General features: G+C 32.8%; 3 protein-coding genes and 1 long non-coding RNA gene across 7 annotated transcripts in view; 3 read left to right on the top strand and 1 right to left on the bottom strand.

The window, feature by feature from the left end:
* The window catches only part of LOC114758622 (uncharacterized), a 29,803-nt gene extending 17,294 nt beyond the window's left edge, over positions 1 to 12,509 (top strand). The window contains exons 3-5 of the long non-coding RNA XR_003741831.1: positions 6,108 to 6,199; positions 9,825 to 10,071; positions 12,115 to 12,509. This is a non-coding gene — a long non-coding RNA (uncharacterized LOC114758622). The remainder of the gene's footprint in view (positions 1 to 6,107; positions 6,200 to 9,824; positions 10,072 to 12,114) is intronic.
* LOC114758621 (uncharacterized) lies at positions 37 to 3,964 on the top strand. Of its 4 annotated transcripts, none has more exons than XM_028947688.1 (3): positions 37 to 204; positions 331 to 645; positions 3,761 to 3,964. In XM_028947688.1, exon 2 carries the CDS (start codon positions 461 to 463, stop codon positions 614 to 616), a length of 156 nt encoding a protein of 51 aa, XP_028803521.1. In that variant the 5' UTR covers positions 37 to 204; positions 331 to 460; the 3' UTR covers positions 617 to 645; positions 3,761 to 3,964. The 4 variants fall into 4 exon arrangements, with proteins under 4 accessions (XP_028803521.1, XP_028803520.1, XP_028803522.1 ...); XM_028947687.1 differs by having other exon boundaries at positions 3,723 to 3,964; XM_028947689.1 differs by lacking the exon at positions 3,761 to 3,964 and adding an exon at positions 2,867 to 3,210.
* Positions 5,348 to 6,158, bottom strand: LOC114758619 (serotonin N-acetyltransferase 2, chloroplastic-like). Its single transcript, XM_028947685.1, has one exon. It carries the CDS (start codon positions 6,058 to 6,060, stop codon positions 5,479 to 5,481), a length of 582 nt encoding a protein of 193 aa, XP_028803518.1. The 5' UTR covers positions 6,061 to 6,158; the 3' UTR covers positions 5,348 to 5,478.
* Positions 12,510 to 22,628: 10,119 nt separating the features above from the next.
* On the top strand, positions 22,629 to 27,285 carry LOC114758601 (LAG1 longevity assurance homolog 3). The gene is made up of 7 exons (XM_028947654.1): positions 22,629 to 23,000; positions 23,914 to 24,143; positions 24,282 to 24,437; positions 24,658 to 24,843; positions 25,613 to 25,797; positions 26,034 to 26,110; positions 26,876 to 27,285. Exons 1-6 carry the CDS (start codon positions 22,785 to 22,787, stop codon positions 26,063 to 26,065), a joined length of 1,005 nt encoding a protein of 334 aa, XP_028803487.1. The 5' UTR covers positions 22,629 to 22,784; the 3' UTR covers positions 26,066 to 26,110; positions 26,876 to 27,285.
* Positions 27,286 to 27,972: the final 687 nt, after the last annotated feature.

The raw sequence follows: 27,972 nt of genomic DNA, 5'->3' as shown, positions 1-27,972 counted from the left end.
AAAATGAAACCTCAAATCACCATAAGTCATAAAATCGAGAATAAATGTTTTAAAGTATTTGATTGAAAAATACAATTTTAAAATTTTGGATCCTGGTATCATCTCTATCCTTCGGTTCGAGGTGTCATTTTCCCCACTGTAGTAATTGTTTGGTGTCACCTTCCTGCATCGAAGTTCAGAATGATTCTCGCTGCCCCATAACCTGTTAGTAGCTTTTCTGCCTTCCTACAATCCAAAATCGACGAAATTTCATGCCTTTCTTTCTTTAGCGGTTCTGACATTCACCGCTCTTCTGTCTCGATTCTCTTATCGCATCATTGTGTGTTGCAGGCACAGCAAGATCCAGCACGTCCCATACTCAACATTATTGTCATCAAAATTGCTTCTCTTCATCCTTCCGCCTGTAGAAATTTCTTGTTTGACTACTGAGTTATTAGAGCTCAAGAATAAGAAGTGGAAAATGATGATGACGATGATGATGGGATTAAGCGTGCAGAGCATGTTGGATCTCGTGGTGGCTGGGGTTTCCCTTCTGATTGGTTTGGGAATTTTTGGTTTCATTGCTTCAATCCTATGCTCTGCTGCGTTCTTCCTCAATTCCAAGGACGTATCCTAAATCCTAAATCCATGCAATATTTGTACACGGTATATAATCTCTTCTTGAATTTTGATATAGTTTTGATTAAAGCTCGGACTTTGGTATCGCCATTTGTGGTATTCTTATAATGTTTTCATTGATAGGCTGACTTTGGTATACTCCGAAACAAAATTTTTCTTTCATACTCATCTCCACGTAATCCGTAAAATCACCTCTAAAGGGCTAATCCAAACACACACGGTTTATTTAGGGTCCGATGCATTTGTTTCTCTTGGATTGATCACCTCTTTGGACTTCTGATAAGCTTATAAAAGGTGCACTCATATATTTGAGAACAGTAATTAGTCATATTCATGAGTTATATCAAATCCGGTGATTTTATTACCCATGCTTCATGACTTGTACCAAGGCTTGTAGTTGTTGCTGCTGCTCCTGTGTGGATTTCTTATAGGCAAAGTGCCATTTACAATGAGCTAATTATGTATTATTAGTCTGAAGGCTACAGTGATCGTCATAACTTAAATAGTGTCCAGTGATGAATTTATTGCCAAATTTCTGTTTTGACTTTTCATATTCTCTGGCAAAGTGCAGAACTGTTGAGCCGTTAATTCAAATATGGTTACTCTGTATAGTATATAATCTTCGCTACTTCTCTGGTTCCAGTGCATTTATTATCCTCGACTAGTCAAGCTGTAATTATGATAAATTACCATATGCTCAGGCAAAGTGCACTGCCGCTGAACTAAATATGTTGGTTTTTTTTTTTTTTGGGTCAAAGAGAACTAAATATGTAGGTTTAATCTGAAAAGCTTCGTAATCTTCATGATTTATTTTGGCGTCCTGTGAATTCATTACCTATGGTTAATTCTGTGTGTAATTCTCATATGCTTTGCCAAAGTGCGCCACTGTTGAGTTAATCATGCTTGGTTAATCTGAACAGTGAAGAGATCTTCATGACTAATTATTGTTGTTGTTGTTGTTCTTGGCCTGACATGACTTACAATTGAAAGCCAATGTCGTGTAAAAAGTTTTAGCGAAGAGTATGATTAATCCAATTTTTTTGGCCAGAAAAGTCCTGTTTCTGTAATTATGCAAGATAGAAATGCTAGAATATGCCTACCATGCTATAAGCTCATCTACAGTCAGTGTTAAACTATTCTGCTATTCACCCTATACCGCCATTATGTTGATTCCCTACTCTTATTTTTACCTTAATTGATGCTAACTTCAAATAATAGCAATGTCATCAAGCGGCTTCATTGATGTAGCATTCTCTTGTTGTGTACTTGTAGTTTTAAGGAATACATATGATCACAAGAAGCTGAGAAATGGGTAGCTAGAGTAGTATTGTGCCTGAACTCTAAGCATATTTGCAATTTCACTCCATAGCAAATTCTTAATGTGAAAGTGCCTTTCACGATTCACATGTCACACCACATGTCCTAACTTTTACTGGCCATGTTTGTGTGCATCATGACTGCAAGGACTGCTGTGGTTTTTGAAATTTGTATTAACATTTCTGAACCATCAACTATGTTTTAGAAAAAATCAATTTTCCCTCTGGCTGCACATGCTCTTTGTTAATTCAGGGATGAGGTCAGAGTCTCTGCTCAAAGAAAAAGTAATGAGATTTGGGGAGATGAGTCACAAAATGAATGGGAGAGAGAGCTTTAATCCATTTGCATCATGGAAAAAATGCACTTCTGAAAGATGTCTTGGAAAGCAAATACATTTTTTAGAAGTAAAGCCTGCTCTTAAATTTTCAGTTAGAAATGACATGAAACATTTAGCACATTAAAAATGTTAGCCACCTCCTTGGTATTGCCATATTCTTCCACTCTAAGCCAATAACGGATCACTGGATTGGATTGCTTAATATTGTCCACACAATTAGGACATGCATTCATTCTGTCTCACATTATCGGTCTGTTCACGAGCTCATAGGCATTCACGTATTATTTTCTGGGTTTTGGAACTGCATCAGATGAATAGCCTTCAGAGCCTGATCTAATTTGAAGCTTTGCATTTTGTTCCTTCATCAAGTGCAAATGCTCTGGACGACTGAACAATTTCATTATGCTTCTAAATTTTTGACAGTTTCGGGGACTCATGTCCTACTCCTAGGTCGCTGGGACCATGACTATGATGCTCCTAATCACAGAATTCTTGCTGTTTTTGCTTCTCTGTTTCTGGATATTTGTTTTACTAGAGAATAGCGTAGATCCTTTATGAGTTTGTGTAGATTCAAGATTGTTGCTATTTTTATAGATCTTTCTTTTGTGGGAATGTCTACATCAAATAGCAGGGATAGATCCTTGAAGAGATTTCCATATCACACACATTTCCTCCTCCCGAACACAGACTAATTACGCAGTGGAAAATATCATCTTTACTGACTTCTATAGAGAGACGTTTTAAATTCAGACATATGCTGTGTCATTGATACGATCCCTAGTCAACGTAGCCATCATCTAAGGACTCATTAGATGCGAAAGAAGAGGAAAATGGATGAAAGTGATTCTGTTGGGCTGACTCCCTCAAAATGTATCATTAATTCGTTATTAATTGCTGGGATATTTTATTTTCAATTGCTTTAAGAGTTTGTTAAGAAATAAGCGGATCATTATGTCAGTTAGACGGTCCACCAACGTCAAGTATGTTTTAGAAGAGACTGTTTCCTATGTTTTAGGGATTTTCAGATTCTGTTTCTGTTGTATTTTTCTTTTATAGATAACCGAGCGATTTCCTGCGGGAAGGACATTGAGAAATAAAATATCAATTCAGTAATTTGGAGATTTTCCACTTGGCTGCTAAATTTTATTGAGGCGAGATTCTTGCTTAAGTAATCCTTAGTAGATTTTATCCTTGGCTGTTAGAGAGTGAAAGTGAGATCCTTACTTCATTTTCTAATAGATTTATCCTCATATTTCCTTGTTCCTTAAATTTTTCTTATCTTAAAATCAGGTCCCTAACAGTCATGAACCAAAAACTGCAAAATTGTGGAAAGTATTTGCATAATCTCTTCTTCTGCTTTAATTCTATGTGGTTGTTTCATTACTGCATCTGGCTTTGATATTGCTGTACCAGTCCATAGTTCAGATATTAATTCATGTATTTGGATCAGATGTGCCTGATCAACGTGCTCAATTTGAATGGTTATAGGAATTCCTCGCTTATGTAGAGTGGAGCCATCTTGTTGTAAGAATCAGAGTCTTTGAGAAAAGTTGAGGAGTACTATTGCTTCCTGTAGTAGGAATGTAGCCTCTGTTCAATATAGTCAATAAAGTTCAGTGGTGATATTTATTTCTCTCCCTCTCTTGTAAGATCATTCTTTCATTATGGGAAAGCAAATGATTTTCTCTCCCACTGCATCCAGACGCTACTGCCTTGCATTATACTGCCTCCGGTCTCTGGGATAAAAGTTAGAGGATGAATTTATTAATTTAATCCTTGATACAAGACATCAATCTATTTTGCTCCCATGCTTATCATCCCTCTCTAACTATCCCTGATGATCGTACATGTTCATAAAGTTTATATCGCGAGATAGTTTTAACGCAAATAATTTGATAGAGTATTTTAAGAAAACCAACTCATATACCAACAAAAGTTATATCCAGTTGGTAAGGAGTTGGTTCATAACCTATAAGGTCGTGAGTTCGAATCCCGTTGTTGATGTGAGGATTTTGTTGGTGGGCGCCCTGTAAATACCTCTGTAAACACTTTCTGAGTCTAGAGGTATGTCCTGATCCTGGTGAGTTTCCGGGACCTAGCTCACCTAAACTTTTTTTCAAAAAAAAAATAAAGAAAATAAAACCAACTCATATATTTAATAAACAACTAATTTAATTAGTTTCATTAATTTATTCAAATTAATTCTTTAAATTTTATACTAAGAACAGGAAGTAGTAGCTAATTAGGTGATTCTAAAGTAAGGAAGTTAAGAGATGAGTTCGACATTATAAATAATGTTGCTTATTGTAAATATTATATTGATTATATTCATATTCATATAATAAAGTGGATACCTTCGAAGTGTATCAAACTAAACAAAGGTGTATTTGGGACTAAGAGTATTCTTTACCAACAGGCACTAGTTAAAAACTAATGCTTCTAGAGGTTAACTAAACAAGTTTTATATATGGTCATTATGAATAAGGAACATGTTCAGAGATGTGTTGAACAAGACTAAAACACTTTCGTTGGAGATATAGCAATTACATTTTTATTTTTATTTTTATTTTCATTCCCATTTCTCTAAAATTCATTTCATGAACTAAAATTTGTTTTTTTTTTTTTACCCTGCGTAGGAGAGAAATCATGCAATTCTAATATTTAATTAAGAGGGTGTTTGGATAGCATGAGAAGTGTTTTTAAAAATCACTTTTTTATAAATCGAGATAAACTCCTTCATATATTTACTTCATATACTGTAAAATCATTTCTGAAATCATGATTTGATTTCTATCTAAACATTCCATAAGTCTAATTCTTCTATTATTGTCGTCATTATACACTTTATGGGAACTTTAATAATGCTAATTTTGACGCATTAATATTAATATGAAATAAGTCTAAAGAGCTAATCTAATTGAAACAAGAACATATTGTAAAGTTTTTGAGAGTATGAGTTAGTTAAAGTCTCATAGACTTCTAGCTCCATCAAGTGTGTGGATTCAAAAATAAAATAACTTCAGAAATTCGAAGTCTCATTATCTACTTAATTTATACTGGTAAAATAAAGTTACAATAAGGACTTAATAAATCAACAATTTTTTTTTTTGCTCATAAATTTGTGTCTATGTAAGAGTATTAACTTACAATCAATTTGGGAGTGAAGAAATTCATCAACAAAAATAATTGATGAAAGAATGTGACTGCTATTTTTTCTTTCTCTGTTTCCTAGAATACACCATTCCTCGGATCCCATCCGGATCCGCCACGAAGCCCAACGGCCTGTAGAACCCGAGAACTCGGGGCTCCGAATAAAGCGCGATGTTACAAATCCCCTTCGCTAACAACCCTTCGATCAGCCTCTCCATCACCGCCTTCCCCAACCCGATCCCTTGGAACGACGGATCCACCACCACGTCCCATATGATCGCGTTGAACACGCCATCTCCGGTCGCTCTCGCAAATGCCACCGGTTTCTTCGTCTTCTTGTACTCCACCCACAGCACCGTTTCCGTGTTGTCCAGCGCGATCCGGATCTTTTCCGGATCACGCTTGGGGAACCCCACCGCTACGAAGATGGCGTTGAGCTGATCAAGGTTGAGGTCATCAGTGTCGCGGCGGAGGAGGAAGCCACGGGATTCTAGGGTTTCGTCGGAGACCGAGAACTTCGTGGCGGCTGTGGTCGGGATTTGAGCTGAGACGGCGAGGCTTCTACGGGGAGGGTGAATTGAGGGTTTGATGCGGAGTGTCGAAGGGACAGGGGCCGAGAAGATGGCGCGCAAGTTCATTATTCAAGCTTGGGGACTTTGATCCTTGTTCTGTGGTATTGGATGAGGAGCAAAGTAACGGCGTGAATTCGAAGAAGCTAGTGAAGTGTTATTGTGCAAATTGTGGCTGGGAAGGAGCATCTCAAGATAATACCGTTGGGTATGTGTGTACTCCGATTGGCTTGAATTTGGTGGGCCCACTCATTTATTTACTTTTGGATTCTACTCCAGAAAAATTTTCATTTTTATGGAAAAATATTTTTGTTCTAGATATTTAAATTTGTCTAACAATTTTATTGACATTAAGTGTGGTTTAGCTATATATGTGATTGAATAATTTAATCATCTAAGTTTGTGTGTTTGAATATCTCACTAGTTTCAAATTGTGAACATATACTGTTGAACTTTTCTGACCTCTTCTATATAATGTTATGGCTACTTGCTAGTAGTTGCTCGTTGTGCTGTACTTCTCTTGAGCAAAAAAGAACCCCCATATTAAGTTCCAGTAGCCTTTTTTTTTTTCTTTTCTTTTGAGAGTTTGTGTCTCTTGACTAAAATAATCACGGATGTATTCAAAGTAACAAGAATGAAAGATAATGGACAAGGTTTAGCTAGTTAAGTGGGCAATCAAAGAAGCTGCTGCTGAGCTGTCTGTTGGGGCTCCCAGAAGCATTGACAAAGACTGAGACTAGAAGCTGCAAATGAGTTCAGTTTCCGTAGACGTATAATGTTTTCTGTAAAGTCGCGACAAGGGGAAGTTTTGCAGCGCATGTGTGTTTATTGGGAAAACTTCTCACAAACGTTCACAAAATTTTATAATTGTATTACTTTTTCAGGATTAGAGTGTAGAAAAGTTGCATTATTGAACCTTTTAGGACTATCTGAAGAGAGCGCATGACAGAAACCTAACATTTCATTTTAATCTTATTGATCCGGAGTTCGCACAGGAGAGGTAATATATTCTTCCTGTGTTTACTTTTCTGTGTTTTTTGTTTTCTGGGGATGCAATATATCATCTTCTATTACACCTAGGGAGAGAAATTTGTGGTTAATTTGCTGCAATCTCTCAAGGGTATTTTGGTGCTCCTCCGTACGAGGGAGTTTTATCATTGAATGTTTCGAGATTTGAGTTCCATGCTTATCTCTTCGTCATAACCTTTTTCAAACTTTACGGTTGCTCCCCCTTTTTGACAAACCGTGACATTTTTTAAGTTTGAACATCTATTTGATGGTGACCGTTCTTTCAACTTGTCTCTCTCTAATTTAGGGCTTGTTTGAAACTCTCTTCAAAACGAATTTTTAAACAAGTCTATGTAAGATAAAATTATTTTTACATATTTATCTTATGTTTTGTAAATCATATTTGAAAAGTTACTTATAAGTTAATCCAAACAAACCCTTAATAGTTAGAACTTGACCCCCAAAAAAAAAAACAACTAAAAAATACTGATATTGCTTTAAACTTCCATTGTTAACCTTCTTACTTTAGTAATACTAGCTCCCATATTAATTATAAGATTTTGTTTATAATCTACAAATAAGATCTTATAATTAGAATAAGAGATATTATGATACTCCCCCGGGGGTCTTTTTCATCCTTTAGAGCGGATCCAATTAACTATTCATTGATGATTTTTGGCTAGCCACTAAATGGACTTAAAGCTTTACATGGAACAAATTGAGAACTTAGTCAGAACTCATAACCTGTTCACTTGAATTTATCTTCTGTTACAAACCACTCGAAATTTGGTTTTCGCTTTAGGGGTAAATTACACACACACACACACACACAACACCCCGAGATCCGATATATGTTATTTATCATTCCCCCTATACGTGTATGAATTAGAAAATTGCAACAGAGATGGCTGAGCATTTTACATTTGGTTGTCTGTAAGGATTGAAAATGACTCATGACAACTCACATTAAACTCCCTGAGCCACATTTGCCACAGATCAGTAAATGCTTTTGCTGCTTTCTGCAGATCCAACTTTATGAAACATGTTCTGATTAGTCATAACTCATAACTTCAATTGTCCACATATGCAGTTTTCTTTTCTACCGATGTGCAGTTGTTTCAATGCTTACAATAGAAATAGAATTATCCATATTAATGTCTTCATCTGTTACCTAAAGCAGTTCTTAGTCTGAACATTATAAAGAACTGACTGACCTCAGAATTTGTCTTCTTCGGAGAATTCTCTGCAATAACTTTCTGAATTTCTCTCTCCAAATTTTCAAAGATGGCCTGCTTTAGGGATGGATTTTGGTATTGATCATGTCAAGTTTAGTTAACAAGAATGACTGTAAACTAATTCCCTGCAGTTGTCTCTTGAAAAAGAATTTGACAAGGGGAAATGAAAAAGACTACCTAAATTGTCCTTCTTTGAGTCCTTGTGATTATGAAGTTATTCAATAAAATTTTCACAAGCAAAGATATTTGTTTGGGAGAACCAACCTAATTAATAAAATCATTCATTCTTTAAGGGAGTAAACAACAAATAGCTCGTTCTGGTCAAAAAAAAAAAAAGAGACCAACAAATAGCTCGTGAAAGACAAAACGAAGTCTTTCTCATTATTATATATTTATTTTGGTTGCTTGCAAAGATGTTGATACCGTCCGGTAGTAGCACTTAACCTATAGATTTCTTTTTGTCTAGGTTAAACAATAGTTTAGAAAATTTCTTGGCATTACCTGTCTAGCCAACGAGGTACCTGGTTTTCGCGCTTCAGTACAATTGATATCGGAGTGATCTGGCTTTTTTAAACGGATAGGAACACAAAGTAAACATATAAAAACTATTCTAGACCCAATTATTGGTTCTGTGTAGACCAGGCAATTACTGCACAATTTAACTATGTACTTTTGTTTGTTTCTTTATATTTAAAGTGTTTGGATTATTAGAAATAATTTTACAGTAGCATGCGAAGAAAGTTTTGTTTAGATTTGCGTAAAAGCATTTTTTGTTAATATGATTCCAAGAACTACTCTTCTGCAGTTGTCTAGTGCAAGTCCAGTTTATAATCATTGAAAAAACAAGGAAGGAAGGCTCGAGCATATCAGGAATAGAGTTTTTTTTTGTTTTGTTTTTAAGATCCAAAGCTCATTGATACAAGGCATGTGATAAAAGAAACACAGACATACTCATTTTCTCTCATCTTCATCTGCTTATAAGAGGTCTGAATCGATGCTTTGAACCTATGGATTTATGCTGGACTTGAGCTTTCATTTTAAATCCAAAAGTCGATGCTAAGTCATGACTCTCCGCAATTGTTTGTTTTTATCCTTTTGAAGAATGAAAGTTATAAAACAGTTAACACATGAGCAGTTATGGGAATTGAAAAGTTCAGGTGACACGGATAGGTATGGAAAATATTTTGGATGGGGTTAAATTCCTTGCATGTCATGCCCCTTTAGAGCCTAGTAATAAGCCAGAACAGATAAAGAAAGATTTCTTCTAATTAAAGAAAACAAAAAAAGGCTAGCTTACATTATTCTTTGGGGCTAAATTATGTGACAAGACACTGTTAATTTAACCAGTTTCAAAGAGAAAGGAACATTTTTCTTGCCTTAAACATGACTACTAGCAGCACTATCGGCTTCGACCAGCAAGTCGTCGTCCTCCTCCTCTTCTTTTACTTCGACGTTCCTTGCATATCTTCTCTTGTTTGTTTGCTTGCTAGTCCTCTTGCCTGAGAATAAGCTTTTATGATCACTATCTTTATGCTTTGTGAACTGATCAGAGCCATGGCTTCCTTCACTGTTTATGCCTAAATATTGCAGACGACTGGGGCCAGAAGATGCATCAGAAGCCATTGAATCATCACTCTCATCATCATCGTTATGGCCATTATTACCATCGTCCTCAACGCTTTTCACATCTTCGTCATCGCTGTAGCTTGTTTCTGTGCGAATGTGAGAACCAATATAAGCAGTCCATCCAGACTCATTATTTCCACTAAATTCCCCAGAAGCTTGGGAAGGCTCCATGTAGAAGCTTCAGGAACAAGAGCATAATAAGACCCAGCAAGTAAGAACTTTTATGCTTTCATCAAAATATGGATCTCTCTCTCTCTCTCTCTCTCTCTCTCTCTCTCTGTCCTGCCACCTGAACTAATTTTTATCCCTTCCGCCCTTCTTTCTAATCCAACTTCTAGTGTCTTTATTTATTTAAAAAATGGATTTTATCGAATTTCCAGACACAACTGTTTAACTGGAAATTTTTAACCTCACTTCTTCTTTTTCAAAATCCAACTCATTAAAATTCTCTCTTTATTAACAAGTCCCATCAATGACTTGGCGCAGATTTTACTAATTGTTAATTTATCAATTTATTGATTTTACTCTTAATTTATCAATTTATCAAATTATCAAAATATTATTTTCTGAATTAGTAGGGTGTAAATTTTTAGTTTTAAGACAGGACAAGAGGCCTATCACAACAGTAGTGCACGTTTAACCCTCATATCACAACAGTAGGGCACGTTTAACCCTCATTATTGAGTCGCCAGTGTACGTCTGGGTTACCTGGCAATCCGAGCACCATGACTTGCTGTCATTGCTTCTCTCACCAGAAGACAGGATTTTTTCTTTTCGGTTACAAATAGAGCAAAAATTGTCCCCTTTATCTGCTATTACGTGGGGTAAAAAAAATTTGTCTGCCTTACTTTTAGGAAAGATCTGCTGTTTAGGATCACATGAATCAAAAATATTTTGCTCGCTTCATATTCCCCCAGTTAGGTAGAAGATTGAAAGACTAGATATTTTAAGGCACTCGAATGGCTTGTAACTTTAACAAAACCATAATTTGCAACAGTTGTTCTGTGTTATTCTTACTAACCGGCATTATTGTTAATTCCAATGTTGAAGTGTTGTTATTAAAATTTTTCATGAGTCATGGTTATGATACTAAGTAAGTATTCAGCTCAGGCTCCTAAAGAGTAGGTTTAGTAAGTTTTTTGTTTTTGTTAAGTGGGACCAACATAACCTTTCAATCCATCATATATTTAAAGAGCGATTTGTTGATAGAGTAGATGGGGATAACGTAATTTGTGTTGTCAATCATATCTAATGAAATAAAGCTTCTTGTTGTTGTTAAGCCAATTAAAATTTTTGCTTATTGGAGACGTTGGACTGATTTAAAGTTGAATTTCAAAGAAGTTGGCAGATGAATTAGTTTACCATAAAACTGGGATGTGAGTGAGTTAATTCTCTACAAAAATCAGTTTAAGATATAGTTGCTGATAATCAATGGACCATCTATTTGATACATTTCAACAATGAAGAAATGGAATCAAAATTAAAACTCTTGAGAATGAAAGAAAACAAAAGGGAAGAGGATGTGTGAGTATTAGCATATTTTGTCATTTAGTACAGCTTCAAATCTCAGTCATGTCATAAAAAAAAAGGGACAGCTTTTTGCTGGGCATGAAACAGGGAAGCCAACTGGGGTCATTTGGCGTTTAGCTCATGGGTGTTTTAGATGTGAATGCCATTTTGCTGCTCTTTCCATGTCCCTTTTTCCTTTCTTCCTGCATTTCCCATACGCCACCTTGTCTTCTCTCCTCTTAAAAATTGGCTTGTGGATAAATTTTAGTTGAAAATTTTTGAATCTAAAGCATATATAAATATATATAGAATTCTGAGGATTGGAGAAAATTATATATGTAGGTTATTTTTCATTGTCACAAAAATAATTTTTACCGGCAACTTCTCCCACATAATCCTGTCGTGTCATTAATGAAAAATGCAAAAACATGAAATTTGTTTGTATTCTGAACAGTATGTAATTATTTTTTATTTCTTTCAAAATCTTCACGTTTCCAAGGGCTGTGTAATAAATTTTTGGAAAAAATTCTTCTATCTTTTTCTATACATTTCAATAGGATTTTGATTTTAAACAAACAAAACATACTCTCTTTTGAAAAGTTTGGAATAGTATCTATCATACCGGGGAAAATATTTTTGTACATAATTTCAAGTTAAGGGTTTTGGACAAGTTATGGTCCTTTTTCCTTTTACAAGGCACAGTTAACGCAATAGTTAACCATTTGTAAATGTATACTGGTTGCAGCTGCAGAGATTACCTTAATGCTCAGTCCAGCTTCTTTGGTGCTTCTTGGGATAGGGATGTGATTAAAAAAACTGTGATTTTTACACCCAGAGCTCTGGCAGTGGCATACCCAGGCACATTCCCCGGGGTGACTGTGTCAGACTTGATGAGGATGGTTTGGTTTTCCTAGTCAAAGTGGATGCAAGCTCGCAAGACTGCCTCTAGCGATTGCTGAGGTCATTGGAAGGTTAATTGGTCTCAATTTGTGCTGGTTGCTGGTCGAAGGGGTGCAGGAATATTGTCTTGCATTTTGATTGCACAGAAGCCCTTAATTTATTATCTTCGGATTATTGATGATCCTAGGTTAGTACTACTCCGACTCTTATTATAACATCTTTTTAATTAAATTACACGGTTTAAAAAAATAATTAAAATTAATTAAAAATAATTAATATGTAGCAAATGTAATTTTTTTTAAATACACCCCTATATATAAATGGGTAGACGTGAGAGAGTAATAGTGAGATAAATAAAAAAAGAGAATATATTAAATACATTAAAAGTAAAATAGGTAATAATACATTAAATGTTAAGACAAATTTAAAAGAGATTTTATAAAAAGGGACAAACCTATTTTGAGAAAATAGATCTTATAATTAGAGGCGGAAGGAGTACATAGTAGTGCACAAGAATTGGCAGCCATACTCTTGAGGAAATTGTTATCTCATGACATGGAAGTTTTGCTTCCTACTCTTGATCATCCGAGAGGTGGATGAGGTGGATGTTGATGAGAGAAAATATGTTATGACTACTTCCGCTTTTAATGTACTCTCTGGTTAGTAATGGTAAACATCATTTTATTAAAAAGAAAAATGTACGCCACTTCAAAATGGGAAGTGAATCCTATTTTATGTTACTAACTTTACAGCTCTTTTTGTTTCTTTATTTCTGGATGATTGTTTCCTTTTCATTCCCATTTGAATGATTGCACTTCCATTTCATCAGTTATTATTATTAGGCTAAACTCGTCATTACCAAGTACTTATTTTATCTTAAAGGTAAGTTTTGTCTTGTAAAGTAAAAAGTGTTTAAAAAAGTGTTGATGATAAAATATTTTTTTGTTTTGCAAGCGATAATAAAATAATTCAAGAGTATACTTAACTCTTTATGGCAAGTTTAGACTTTGTTATTAGGTCAAAAAATATGTATTTTAATCAACTATGAACAGAAAAATGATCTATATCGGTTTTTGAGCAGAATCAAAATTTTAAAACTATTTTCTAATGCATGAATTATCTAAAAATAACTTCTCTTTTTTAAAAAAAAAGGGAAGAAATTAAGCAGGCATAGAAAATGCTTGTGAGGGAAATTTTAAAGGGTTGGGGTTGGACACTTGTGGCCTTTAGCTTCATTGGTACCGCACAAATAAGGTCTTCATGAGCATCAAGTGTCTCACCTAACACACTGTTCCTCATTTTTCTACCAATTTCATGTGTCACCTAGTGCCTTTGTCATTTTATTAGTCTTTTTTTTTTTTCTCTTGTCCCTTTAAAGTAAACCAGGGGAATTTGCAAGATCTTTGGTATGCACAATAAATTTGTGATTGTAATAAAACTATGCTCATGCTTCTAAAAAAATAATAATAACAATAAAGATATAACGAGCATATTTTTATATATTGTGGAGGAAAAAACAACAACATTATATATTTATTAACGGACTTTAAATCTTTGCCACAAGACTTTATATAATCCTTAATATAAGAACTAGTTAAAAAGATTGTATGTAATTCTAAATATAAGATCTTACTCTAATTTTTCTCTCATATTTATTATTTTTTTAAATTAATTTATAAGTTGATGGATAATCTAATGTTATATGAGAATATTTCAAAGGAGATCATACATGTCATAATTGTGATAATCGTCTAATTTGTTTGGCTTTAAATTAGTAAATTAGTTAAGGAGTTCGGTCGGACGGAGTTATATTCTTGTCATAATTAGCGGACCTCATTTAACTTTTTGTTGTTCTTAAATTATTGTAAAGTATTTTTTTAAAAAAGAAAATGAAGATAAAATATACCAAAAGAGCTTTAAAATCCTTCAAAGATTCCTGAGAATTCTACATCCCAAAGAATATACTATTTCCATTTAATGAAGCAAAGAGGAATGACAGAGCCTATGGCAAGCTAGGGTTCAAAGTAGATCACTTGAAAAGAGAGGATGAGATTGAGACATGAGGCTTTCACATTTCTAGGAAGTCACAAAAAATGAGAAAGAGGACAAAAGGAAAAAGAGGAAATTGGAAAACAAAAGGAAAAAGAGGAAATTGGAAGAGACATGGACCACATGAAACCAAACATGAAAATATGCAAGCCTGTTAGATCTTTCTTCTGTCCACCTCCACTTGCGTGGTCCATCATCTACTTGTCTTCCTCATAGGCCCTAATTAATATGGCCAATTTCCCCCCAGATAAGCCCTCTTCTTGGATTCCCTTGAATGATCCCTAACAAGTAGCCTCGTGGCCTAATATTCCTTCCTGCTCACCCTCTAGGCCATTTCCTTTTTCTTCTTCTTTTTTCCCACGTTGCATGACACATTCCTGATTTATAGTGTGGTTTTTTTGGTTACAAGTGGGATAATCAACTGAAAATTGGGTTAGTTATGGAACCAATCAATATTCAAGAATTAGTTGTTCAAATTAGAACTAACCCATCAATAGAAATTAGGTCTAATAAAATGAATTGATTCCTTGCAATATGAGGAGTCAGTGTTTAAATATATGCTGAGAGAATTGCCCATATTTAGTACCTGACAGTACGTCAAACATGATTATTTTTTATAGAAAGATTCATGCACTTGAAAATATAGAGTTGACCCAATTATAATTAAAATAACGTTATCTAATTAAACATATAAAAAGTATTCATATGTAGCTCATGAGAAAGTAATATTTAAATTCAAAATAAAGTATTAATCATCGTGCAAGTGGAACATTTATCCATAAATCATACAAAATTTTAATGTCGTATGCAATATTAATTATACAACTTCAGTGCTGCAATTACTTGGAAGATACATATTCAATGACTAGAGTAACAATAGTTGAAGCAACTTATATATGCAAGTTGGATCTTTACCATTAACTTATACTACTTTTAATTCTTAATATAAGATTTATTTAATTAATTTAAGTAAATTAATAAGACAATTGAATTAATTATTTGTCAAAAATATATATTGGTCTTTCTAAAATATCCTTTTAAATCATTTGTAATGAAACTACTACTATTGTAAAACCTCTTAAGATATACAATCAATAGTGATAATTTGAAAAAAAAAAATCATAAGAATGGAGATAAAAATGAATTGAGATTTTATATTTGAAATCAAGCTTAATTTTCAACTAACTTTTATATTTAGGGCCAAAGGAAACAATAAATCTACCTGGTTAAAAAAAAAAAAAGTTATTAAGTCAAGTCAGCCAAAATGATGTCGTTTTCGTGCTTAGGAGTGGGAAATTATGAATGTCAATTCACTTGCCTTGTTCAATCAGTTGTGTTGACTGGGTTGCAAAACCAAGGTAACTGGGTTAATCTGGTTCAATCAAAATTTTGGATCGTCTAATGGCTTGAATTGGTCCAAGTTTCAATATTTAAAATGGGCTATAATAAATTTAAAATAAAGTTTTGCATTTTAACTAAGATTAATAGATTTCCAAGTACATGCTCAATGTTGAGATGTTACATATATCTATATAGATTAGAGTTGTTCTCATTGTTTTGATTTTTAACATTAAAAGCATGTGTTTTTTTTTTATCATGATTTTATGATTAGATAAATACTACGTTCAGTTTTTAATATAAAACCTCATTTGTGTAACACCTCACATAATTATATCAATATACGTAATAAAATATTTAATTTAAAAGTCCATACATATTTTTAATACTGCAAATAAGTCAAAATTTCAAAACATTTCTAACATAACTTAACAACATAAACTATTAAAGTCTTATAGTTATGGCAAATAAAAATATAACATAGCATGTGCTTGAGGAGCACAGAAGCCTTCACGGCTCACTCCATTGGTGCCTTCCCTTGATTCCTACTAGATCCTTCGCCTGAAAATTGTTAATATAAGGGGTGAGATCAAACGTCTCAATAACTACTGAAATTCTAACCTATACAAGCAAATCATATATGATAAACCAAAAATCCGTTTATATGTGTGTATATAAATATATTAAAAATCACGGATTTGAGACATCCAATTCAATTTCATTTTTTTTCCTAACAATATACCAATATCATTTTTCTAATATATCTAAAAATAATGCAATATGCTGCCTCCCTTATATTATCGTCCATCCTTATACCGCTGACTGGAGCCATAGGCTACCACATAGTCCGATAGGAACTAATCTATTTTACTGAATTATTCCAAGCTCACCGATACTAGAGATATATCCGGCCAAAGATATAGAGTTCAAGCTTGGACTATGGCTCCTCTCCTTTGTGAATAGGGAGGTATCACATGTCCTACAGAGCCAATGAATTCCCGGCCAAAGGAAAACATGGAAGAAGGGGCCCTGACAAGTGCCATCTACTGTGCACCGAGTGATGGTATACCACGTGGTAATTTTATATCCATGCAATCTCCTTCTATCCTTAATCCAACAATGCATGTCATATGCAAATAATGGTACATCATAAATATATTCTCAAATATATTATTAATGATAAGATAGCAATAAAATTCATATACCATTTAATAGCAACTCATGATAATTTCATAGCTATTAACATATTTAAATATTGATTATAATTACTAGCAATAAATTAATAAAATCAGGTAACATACCAAAACATTTATTTAAAAAATTCATAATATTATATTTCAGTAATATAAAAATTAGTAAACTCTCAATATAATCATACACAATTCACATGTGCAAGAAAGAATTTTCAGAGTTACCTGGTACTCTTTAGCTTACAAATATTCACACAAAGATTACTCCAAATTCTCAAGTTTACAAAATTACACATAAATATTTATTAATATAAACTCAGAACTACTCCAAAACTACTCTAAAATTCTAAAACTACCTTCTAAACCAAAACTACATAAATATATTAACTCTCCCAAATCTAGGCATTTATATTAGATATTATTTTGAAAAATAATTTACATATAAGGCTATTTAAATTTAACAAAAGTATATATATATTTTTATTACCCAAAATCTAAATATTTTATATTAAAATTCTCAATTATTTATTATAATCTCATTTAAAATTTTTCTTCAAACCAAACAACTTCTTTTTAAATTATAAACAAACTGTAATTTTATCTAATTTCACAAAATTCTCAATTTATAATTTTTCAAGCCTTCAAAAATTATTTCAAAAATATATATATTTAACTTATTCAATATTTAAACCGATTAAAACCTCGATAATATATTAAATAACTCAAATAAATTATTTAACTCAAATTTAATTGGTAAAAACATATTACAAGTCTAAATAACAAACTTTTCAACTAAAATCTTAGTTTAAAATTCTCAAAATAATCATTCAACAAAAATAAACCGATTAAAATTCCTTAATAATGTATTTTTAAATTTCTACGGTCATATGTTGTCAAAACTCCATATTTACTCTATACCCAAACAGTAAAATTTTCTCTAAACATTATAATGATACTAATAATATAAAGTTCTAAATATATAGGAAATACTGATAAAGAAAATATGATAAAAAGAAGCATATTTATATACCTAAATGATTCCCAAATCTTGCCTTGTCCTTCTAACAGCACGTACTTTCACTCACTCTTTTGTTTTCTCTCTGCCTTTCTCACTCTCTCTTTCTCTTCCGTCTCCTGCTCCCCCTCTTTTAAACTCACTCCTCTCAACTTCCAACTATCCCTCCTCCCGTTTTCTTCATTCATTTATTGTTTTCCCAAATTCTTTCTTCATCCGTTCCTTTCTTTCTTTTTCTTGCTCCATTTAATACTCCTCCCTTCTTTTCAACTTACACCACTCCCTTCCCCCATCTTTTCCCTTCTTAATAAATCCCCCCCCCCCAATTTTCAACTCTCCGTGAAAAAAGGGGGGTTGGCTTTTTTTTTTTTACTAATAAAATATTATATATATTTTGATTTGCAAATTTTTTTTAAAAAAAGTATGTTACAACTTGACTTTTATTTTAACCTTAAATATAAGACTCCATTCCATTTTATCTCTCATATTTATTCTTTTTTCTAAGGTAGTCCTTTTAATTATAGTAGTTCTAGCCAATACACTTGATTAGTAAGGATATTTTAAGAAATATAACACCTATTTATAACAAATAACTAACTTAATTTATTTTCTTAATCTACTTAAATGAGTTAATTAGCTTTTATATTTAGGATCGGAGATAGTATGTAATAAGAGTTTTGTCTCCGTTTATGCGAATTTGAGTGTACCTATTATAAGCAAATCCAAATAAGTACTACATCAATAAAAAAAAAAAAATACGGAAAGCTTAAAAAATGTATGACTTTTATAAAATGTCCACATCAGCAAATTTTTCCCAAGGGGCTGGATATCAGATACGGAAAGCTTAAGTTAGGAACAAATTAGGGGATAAATGTATACCAAAAAAAAACGGGGGATAAATGAAAATAACTGGCATATGACGACAATGTTATAGTCAATTGGAAAATATGACTTTTCTAATTTTTGTCATCCAAGTTAGCCTTGTTGTCAAGTAATCGTTGAAAGAAGTTAAAACTGAGGACCTAATTTGAAAATTAAATTTTAGTAAAAATAATTGTATGGGCTTATATAATTTAGGGCTTGTTTGGAATGGTGGTAGAAGCCTTCAAATATAATTTTTTTAGCCGTAATTTATGAAATACGAAATAAGTATATTAAAGAAGTTTTGTCTTAATTTATATAAAAGTACTTATAAACATTAACAAAAGCAGATTCAAATGAGCCCTTAATCAATTTAAGTTGCGAGTTTCTACAAAAATATTATTGAAAGTATTATGATTTCTTGAAGGCAAATAAAGCTTTTTTTAACCTTGATAATAAATTAAAATAAATATTTGGATGTAGTTATTTCTCGAACGTAGATAACATATGATGTTCAAAGTTTTTGAGTTAAAAATAACAAAGTCTAATATAATATATTTATGGGTTAAAGTATAAGTTTGTTCTGAAAAATTTTAGTTAGGAGCACTAAATATCTGTAAGTTTTTTTGGATTTAGGTGTTACTCTGAAAGTTTCCAAATCGCAGCAATATCATCCTAATTGTATCAAGGTTAAATTTGACTGTTAGTTATAAAGCTAATACATCCATGTGTCATCATCCATTTTATTTTTTTACAAGGTGAGAGTTCAACACTAATTCCAAGAAAATCTTTTCTTTTGAGCCTTTTTTTTTTTGGGTCCAACTTTTCTTTTGAGCCTTTTAAGAGGTTGTCCATGGGTTATTCCCAATATCGATCCGGTTGTGTCCGCATTGCAAGAATCTTCTCGAGTTTCCGTTTTACATATGCTGTCTTCTTTTCTTTCTTTTTTTTTGGCTCTATTTTTGTGCTCAAAAAGTTTACCAAACTAAGAGTGGATGGTGCAATCAAACCAAATTTAGTATATTAAAATATTTTTTAGTAGTATTTAATATCCTAAAATAATTTTTGCTACACTTAACACCCATGCTAAAATATTTTTCAGTAATACCCAGTATCTTAAAATAATTTTAATACATCTAACACTTTAAAATATTTTTATAGTAGCACTTAGTATGCTAAATTTATGATGCCCGTAGCTATTGAAAAAAATATATTAAGAATAAAATTGCACTTATCATCCTAAGATACTGAGTGTTGCTGAACAAAATATCTTAAGATACTAAGTGCACTAAAAATTAGTTCAGAAAGTATTGGGTTCTATTGAAAAAATATTTTAAAACAGGTGTTGAGTGTATCAAAAATTATTTTAGGATATTGGGAGTACATCCAAAATTATTTTAGGACATTAGGTATTACTGAAAAAATATTCTAGGACAGGCATTGAGTGTACCAAAAAATATTTTAAGATACTAGGTTCTATTCTAAAATACTAATTGAAATTAGTAAAAAAAACGTTTACCTATTTCACGCTCAAAATGGTGTAGTTTTGGGTAGAGGAGGAGCAACGGACGCAAGCAACAGTGGAGAGAAGTGAGTTCCTCTAGGGTGTGTTTGGTACGAGGGATTGGATTTGAAAGGGAGGAGAGGAAGGAAGAAGGATTTTAATCATTTCTCTTTGTTTGGTAACATACAAATTTTAGGAGGGGAGGCCCTCCAAAATTAGAAGGATTTGGAGGAAAGGGACAATATTTTGTCATGTTGTGACTATTATGCCCATATTTTGTTATGTTGTGACTATTATGTCTATATCTTAAATAAAATAAGAGCAAAATTATCCATATTAAAATATTTTTTTCTTCCCGTCCCCTCATGAACACAACAAGGTAATATTAAGACTCCTCCCCTCTTCTCTTTTTTTATAAATCCAAACAAAGTAATATTAAAATTCTTCTACTCTCCTTCCCTCCTCTTTCCTCTATTAAAATCTCCCATCTTCTTCCTCTCATTGAGCCAAACAGATCCCTAAAGACCCCATTATCCGCAGAGCACACTGTTGTTCAGATAAGCTACTGATCTCATTTTGCAGCCCCCCAAACCCACAGCTTGCATGCACTTCATTTTGGCTATGACCTGATGTTTGGAGGGAGAGTTAATACACATTGCACATTTTTAGTTTATATCTTAATTTATAAGTTTTCTGAGATTTTTTTTTGGACTCATCCATATCATGAAAAAAATTCAACAGAGTTTTACCTTAGCAATTGAGAACCTAACATAACATTTCTCTTTTATCCAGATTTGAGATTCACCACAAAATATAGGCAAAATTATTGAGTGAGATCTTTTGATTAATAATCTTTTTAAAAATTTAGTTGTTAACAGAATACAATAACATTTTGTCGTTTGCATAACTGGCTCTATTTAATATGATAAAATTTTATTGTTGTTGTTTTTAGTAAGATTTTTTTAATGAAATAGCTTTAGATAGTGCATTAATGATTGACATGCTTTTTCTTTCTTTAGATTTTTTTGCCAATTTTTTAAGATTTTTATTAACACTGCTTTATGCTAATTGAAATTAGCAACAACGTCCCTTAACGTTAACAACATTAACAAAAAAATATTGATAAAATATTATTAAATACCAATATATTAAGTTTAATTTTTAAAATAACTCCGATTGTTGCCAAAAAAATAATGTGACTTTAATGATGTTAGGATTGAAAAAATAAAAAAAATAATTATTTAAAATTAAAAAAGACTAAATTAGAACATTATATTTATACTCCCTTGGTTCTATTTATAAGCTTTAAATTTAGGAAAGAGTGCTGTTTATTTTATAAGCTTCCATTTGATATTTGTCTTAATATTTAATATGTTTCTTCTGATTTTGTTTTTAATTATTTATTCTATCTTTTTTATTCTCTCTCTCATCATATTTTTTTCATACATTCTCTTTTATTTTTTTTCATTTATTATAAGAACATATTTTAAAAAAAATTATTTTAAATCTATTTATTACTCTTAACAAATTTTAATTAACAATTCGTTATTCATGAATTAGTTTTTGTAATGAGTATTTTTTCTTTAAAATGTGCCAATGAAGCGCATTCATTAGTATACGAAAGAAAGTGTTATAAATGGGGATGCCTATCTCTCTTTTCTCCTTAAGTCACTCTCTATTTATTTATTATTCTATTAATTAATCACTGACATTTGTGGGTTTTATTATGCCGTTTATTATTTAACATAAGCGTACTTTATGTGTTAAATTATGTGTATAAATAAAACATGTGTATCAAATTATGGCAAAAAAAAAAATGTAACGATATGCCTATAACACAAAAGATGAAAATTATCCAATAAGATATTTCTATTTTTTTCTTTCTCGTTAGGCTGACACTACCTCCCTGGTTCGTTACCCAATAAAATAATTAGTTGATTAAGAAAATTAGTTAAATTAGTTATTTGTAATAAATTGTTATTATTTTCTCTAAAATATTTTTATTAATTATATGTGTTAATTAGTATTACCATTTAATAAAACTTTTAACATGTGTAATTATGAAAACCACTTTGAGGAAATAAATAAATAAGTATGATAAAAAAAATGTATTAGGATCTTATGTTATATCTGTAACCAAATTAAATGTCAAAATTAACTTTTATATTGAGAATTGTAGGTAGTATTATTTATTGTTAAAATATATAATTGTGTTAAATTTAAAATCTTTTATAATAAGCATTCTTAATTTTACCTGTGTTCCCGAATTGCAGCAGCCAACAACCCTTTTCCAGTTTCCCCCCCACTTTCTTGAAAAATAATTATTTATTGTTAAATCATTTGATTTGCATTTTCCGTTTCTTTCATTTCCTGTTTGGATTTGGTTACACCGTTTATGAAAAATCAAATTTTGCAGTCGCCAAAGTGGATTGTTTGACGGAGAAGGGGAAGGATCCAAATGAAAGCCCGACGACGTAGGAGACCAAGTAATAGTCCGAATTCCATTCAATATATCATTTGCCGCACCAAATCAACAACATTTCTTCGAATTTCTCTGCATGTTTCCCAAGCTTTTTGAATTCCAATTTCTTGATTCCTTCCCGGGAAAATCCTTGAACCTCCCGGCAGATTATACCATGGCTTTGATTCAACAGCTCACCTCTTTCGACTGGCAGCAAGAATCAGACCCCTCATCTCGGGATTTTGTTGCTATCCCCTTGTTCGCTCTTTTCTTCCTCTCCGTTCGCTATTGTCTTGATGGATATGTTTTCGAGGTACACAATGAGGCATGCTTTTTTCACCGTTTCATTATTTCTCTCTCTTTCTTGTGTCTTTGATCGATAGCGGGCTAATTAAGAAAAAATGTTTCCTTTTGTGGTGCTTAGTGGGTTTGCAGTTAGTGATTTGTGTTCACCTACTAGTGGGTTGGCATTGAATGTAAAGACTGAGGAAAATTTATTCAGCGATTCATTATCTCTGCTCCTTTCCTGTGCATTTGATGGAAAATGAACTAAAAAAATATTTGTTGCCCCTTTTGCTGGTTTTTTTTTTTTTTTTGGGTACTGGCAGTTTGGTTGACCTTTGTGTATTGGATAGAATGTAAACACCAGCTCTGAAATTCTTGTAACTTTGTTTTAAGCAACGTGGTTTCAGTTTAACTGAGAAAAGGCAAATCTTGATGCTCATTCTGAATTTCTTAAAACATGTTATTATCTTGGTTGTTGGCAGTCCAGTTACTTCCCAGCGATTATCTTAACATTTTAAACTTCTATATTGAGAGCCAACTCTATATTCTGGTGAAAACATTTCATCTTTTTGTTGCTTGCAGCCATGCCATGGGCATTAAAAAAATGGTTTAAACACCATATGATGTGAAATTACTTAAGGTTCACCTAGCATGATATGCTATGTGCTTGAGGATTATAAATCAAAGTGAATCTCAGTCCCACAAATGCCATAATTATTCTCCATATAAGCTTTGATCAGGACTTTTGCACTTTTTGCCTCTTTACGCCTGCAACATGAATTGATAATGTTAAATTCTTATTTTGCTTTTAAGGCATGATGGCTATGGGTTATGTTGCCAAATACATCTGTTTATCAGAACACTGTCACTCTCTAAAACTTATTTACTCCTTGAGACTTTTTGGTTATATTTTACCAATCTGAATTTAGCTTCATTAACAGAATGTGGCCAGACGATTAATGTTCGGAAAGGGGCATGAGATACTGGATTTTCAGACAGATGAAAGAAGGAAAAAGATTAAGAAATTCAAGGAATCAGCATGGAAATTTGTTTATTTTCTATCAGCGGAGATTCTTGCTTTATCTGTTACTTATGATGAGGCTTGGTTTACTAATACAAAATATTTTTGGGTGGGCCCAGGGAATCAGGTCTGGCCAGATCAAAAGATTAAGTAAGATTCATTGTAAAGCCAAATCAATAATGCTATTCAGTTCCAGTGTTTCATTTATTTTTGTAATCATTTTCCGTTTCTGTTATGATTTTATGGGAACTTTAAATGTTTGGTAGTGATAATTTCTAAATGTTTCAGGTTGAAATTAAAAGCACTCTACATGTATGCTGCTGGATTTTATACATATTCCATATTTGCTTTAATATTCTGGGAAACACGGCGTTCTGATTTTGTGGTGTCCATGAGCCATCATTTGGCTTCTCTCATTCTCATTGTGTTGTCCTACATTTTGAGGTATGCTTTCATAAATTTTTATTTGTTTTGTTATACAGCATCTCTGCTGAGTATTACAATTTGGGTCATACTTATTTTTTGATTGCCTAATGTATTTGAATCTACTTTGTCATACATTCCTTATCAAAAGAGTTCAGTTTTTCAAGAGCTTCATTTGTTACTTGCTTCTATTTTCTAATAAATTTTTATTTCCTTTTGTCTTCTACGTTTGATATTTCAGGTTTTATCGAGTGGGGTCAGTTGTTTTGGCTCTTCATGATGCTAGTGATGTGTTTCTGGAAATAGGAAAAATGTCTAAATACCGTGGCGCTGAAGCGATTGCTAGCATTTCATTTATTCTCTTTGTTTTATCTTGGGTCCTATTGCGCCTCATTTTCTTCCCATTTTGGGTAATCAGGAGTACAAGGTTTGTATTTGTTGAGTTCGTAAATTACAATTTTTCTGGTTCATAACTTTCCATCGTGTCTCCTATTTACTTGCATAGGATGAATAATAACATGATGACATTTTTTTTTTTTTTTTGGAAAAGGAAGTAACATCAGGTTGTTATATAATGAGTTGTGGATGATAGCTTTTTGAAAAGCTGATGCTCTTCAGTTTCAGTCATTTGTATTAAAAATGGTCACCCCGAGAATATCTGTAATGTTTTCTTCATGCATTCTTGACACTATGGAATTGTGTTAACTCAACTGCTATACAGCTCTGCAAAACTGTATGTTCCCGTCTTAACTTCTGACGATAACAATAATTTTTTCAAAATATGTTTTTGTGCCTTTCAGAAATGAATCCTTAAAGTGGAGAAGCCTTTAGCAAACAATTATGCATTGGTGAACAGCGTTGTTTCACTGTCGACTCTTTTTGCAAAGCAGTTATAGTTTAGCAATATTACCTTGTGCACCACTAAGTTGATGATAAATGCTTTCATATGTGAACGAGTCATTAATTTTCCAATTTTACTTTGGGTTGACTCAGAATTTATCTAAAATAATTTTAACTTGAGATGAATCATTGTATATAATTTGTCCAGGACAACGTTTGTGCCTAAATTTTGCTATGATTATTAAAACAACAAATTTTTTTTTCTGAGTTAGCTGGAAGTTTAGTGGTTCCCTGTAATTTCCTTTGATCACGTATTGTCATTCCTTTGTTCAATGTCTTTGCTTGTTTTCTGGCAGCTATGAAGTTCTACTGACATTGGATAAGGAAAAGCATGCGGTGGATGGTCCAATATGTTATTATGTGTTCAACAGCCTTTTGATCTGCTTGCTTGTTATGCACATTTATTGGTGGGTGTTGATGTACCGCATGCTTGTTAGACAAATCCAAGACAGAGGAAAACTTAGTGAAGACGTTCGATCTGGTGAGTTGAAGAGGAAAACGCGTTTATCATTGCATCAGATAATACTTGATTGTGCATATCATGTGTTTTCATTCTGGATTCCAACAAAGATACCTTGAGTACCTTGATCTCAGTAAATATTTTAATCCATATAACTTTGCATATTAAGGGGCCTTTTATCTGTTTCTTGATATAGATATCTATACCTCTTTGTCTGATCCAAAATTTCTTCTTTTCACCTTTTTCTCTTTATGCAGATTCAGAAGGCGAAGATGAACATGAAGATTAAGCAGACAAACAATATCTGCGTGGGTAACACGAACGGAAGACATAAGTGAGTTTTGAGACTCCCTAGACATCTATGCTAGTATTGTTTTGTGTAGGTGTAGGAGGATAATATGAAGTTTCCCACGAGACAGTGTAACTGTAAACTACATACGGGATGTAAAATTATTTCCACTATTAATTGATGCTAACGGTTAAAAGATCAAAAGACAACTACAAGAACGCTGAATCTATGTTCTATATCTTGCTTATCATGTGCGTACTATCATCTTTTGTGTTGGCACACTGGAATTTGCGCCAAATATCATGTAACCAATTTCCTGTGTTATCTGTCAAAAAAATGAAGAAAACAGAAACTAACGTACAACAGCGATATATTTTTTTCCAAAAAAAATTGTCTTTTCATGCTTTGTGATTATAAGTTAAAACCACCATCGCAAGAGCTTGTTGGCCAATGATTAATACTGAATGATATTTGCACTACTTCACAAATTTGTGAGTTGCTTGTTGGACAACTGTATGAGCATGTTGTGAATGTGAGGATTGTAACTGTAATGAAAAAGGTTAAGCCGAAACACTACAATGAAAAGTCTTCCTGTTTTTTGATGGCCCAATTTGCGTTTGGAGAAAATTGATTCTGACATGAATCTACGGTTCATACTACACAAATGCAACTTCTTTTTTTCATCTGATGTGCAACACCATTCCCCCCCCCCTCTTTTGGTAATGATATGCGGCCATTTTTGTGAGATTACCCTATTTGACTTGATCACTTTCTTTTCTCATTATCTTTCTCTGGCTTGATGATATGCAGCTATTTTTGTGAGAAGGTCCTATGGGGACTAGAGAAAAGGACACCTAAGTGCATCCAATTCTTCTGTCAGATTTGCGTGGTGTAAGCCCTGAAACGTATTTATTTATTTTCTAAAAGATTCTAGTTGAGACAGGGCTACTGAGAAAGCATACTCTCCTGTTGCTGCATTTAAATTCTATGTAGGCAATGTATGAAAATGTCAATTTGTTTGTCTGATAACCAATGTTCTGTATTTCGCATGTGGGTTAAACACGCGCGCACACAGAGCTATACTAAGCGACTTGATAAATTGTTTAGCTTAAGCCTTGTGGATGAAACAAAGCTTTGTTGGCCTTGTGGACGAAACAAATCTTTGTTGGACTCTTCAAAGAGCTTTTTCCAGTTAGGGTGTTATTTGCCTTGAAGCCAAATGAGTCCACATCATCAAATACCGAAGGGTTTGTCAAGGAAAGAAAAGGTAGGTTATCGTCTATCTTAATCCGATGTTGCAGGTACAGATGCCGGAGTCAGTTTTAGTACCATGGCAGGACTGAGCATCATGTTCATTGCTGTTGTGAGACTTTATCCCATCCAAATGTAATTTCAACAGTCTAAATTTAAAAATTTATATTAAAAATATAAAAATAACATTATATTAAATCTGAATCTTCACTGACTTGCAGATCAAGAACGAATCCCACATCATCAAATTTGGTGGAGAGGTTTGATGATGATTGCAACACCTCACTTTTATATACTAATAGGATCATTTTAACGTCTGTGAATCACTAACGACAGGTTTCCGTCCTGGGAAAAGACAGGGAATTTTTTTTTTCTTTAACATTGGAATCCGTTGATCAAATATTTCAAACCTTCAGATAACTGATTAGTGATCCAATATCAACCCTGCTTTTAACTCAATCTATTATCACCTAAAATAATTTCATACTATACAATCTTATAATATTATATTAAAAATAAAGCAACGCTTTTGGTTGACAGCATATACGTGCACCTGGCAATGCTCACCTCTTTCTTCTAGAGGATACAAAATAATATTTCTATAAAGCAAGTAAAGTTACTTGCCCAAATATTTTGCTATAAAATTTACAGAATTA

This window comes from Neltuma alba, unplaced genomic scaffold (genome assembly GCF_004799145.2).
Source record: "Neltuma alba isolate B1F8T4 unplaced genomic scaffold, ASM479914v2 tig00010740_pilon, whole genome shotgun sequence".
NCBI classification, from domain to species: domain Eukaryota; kingdom Viridiplantae; phylum Streptophyta; class Magnoliopsida; order Fabales; family Fabaceae; genus Neltuma; species Neltuma alba.
This window is presented reverse-complemented; position numbering and strand designations above follow the sequence as displayed.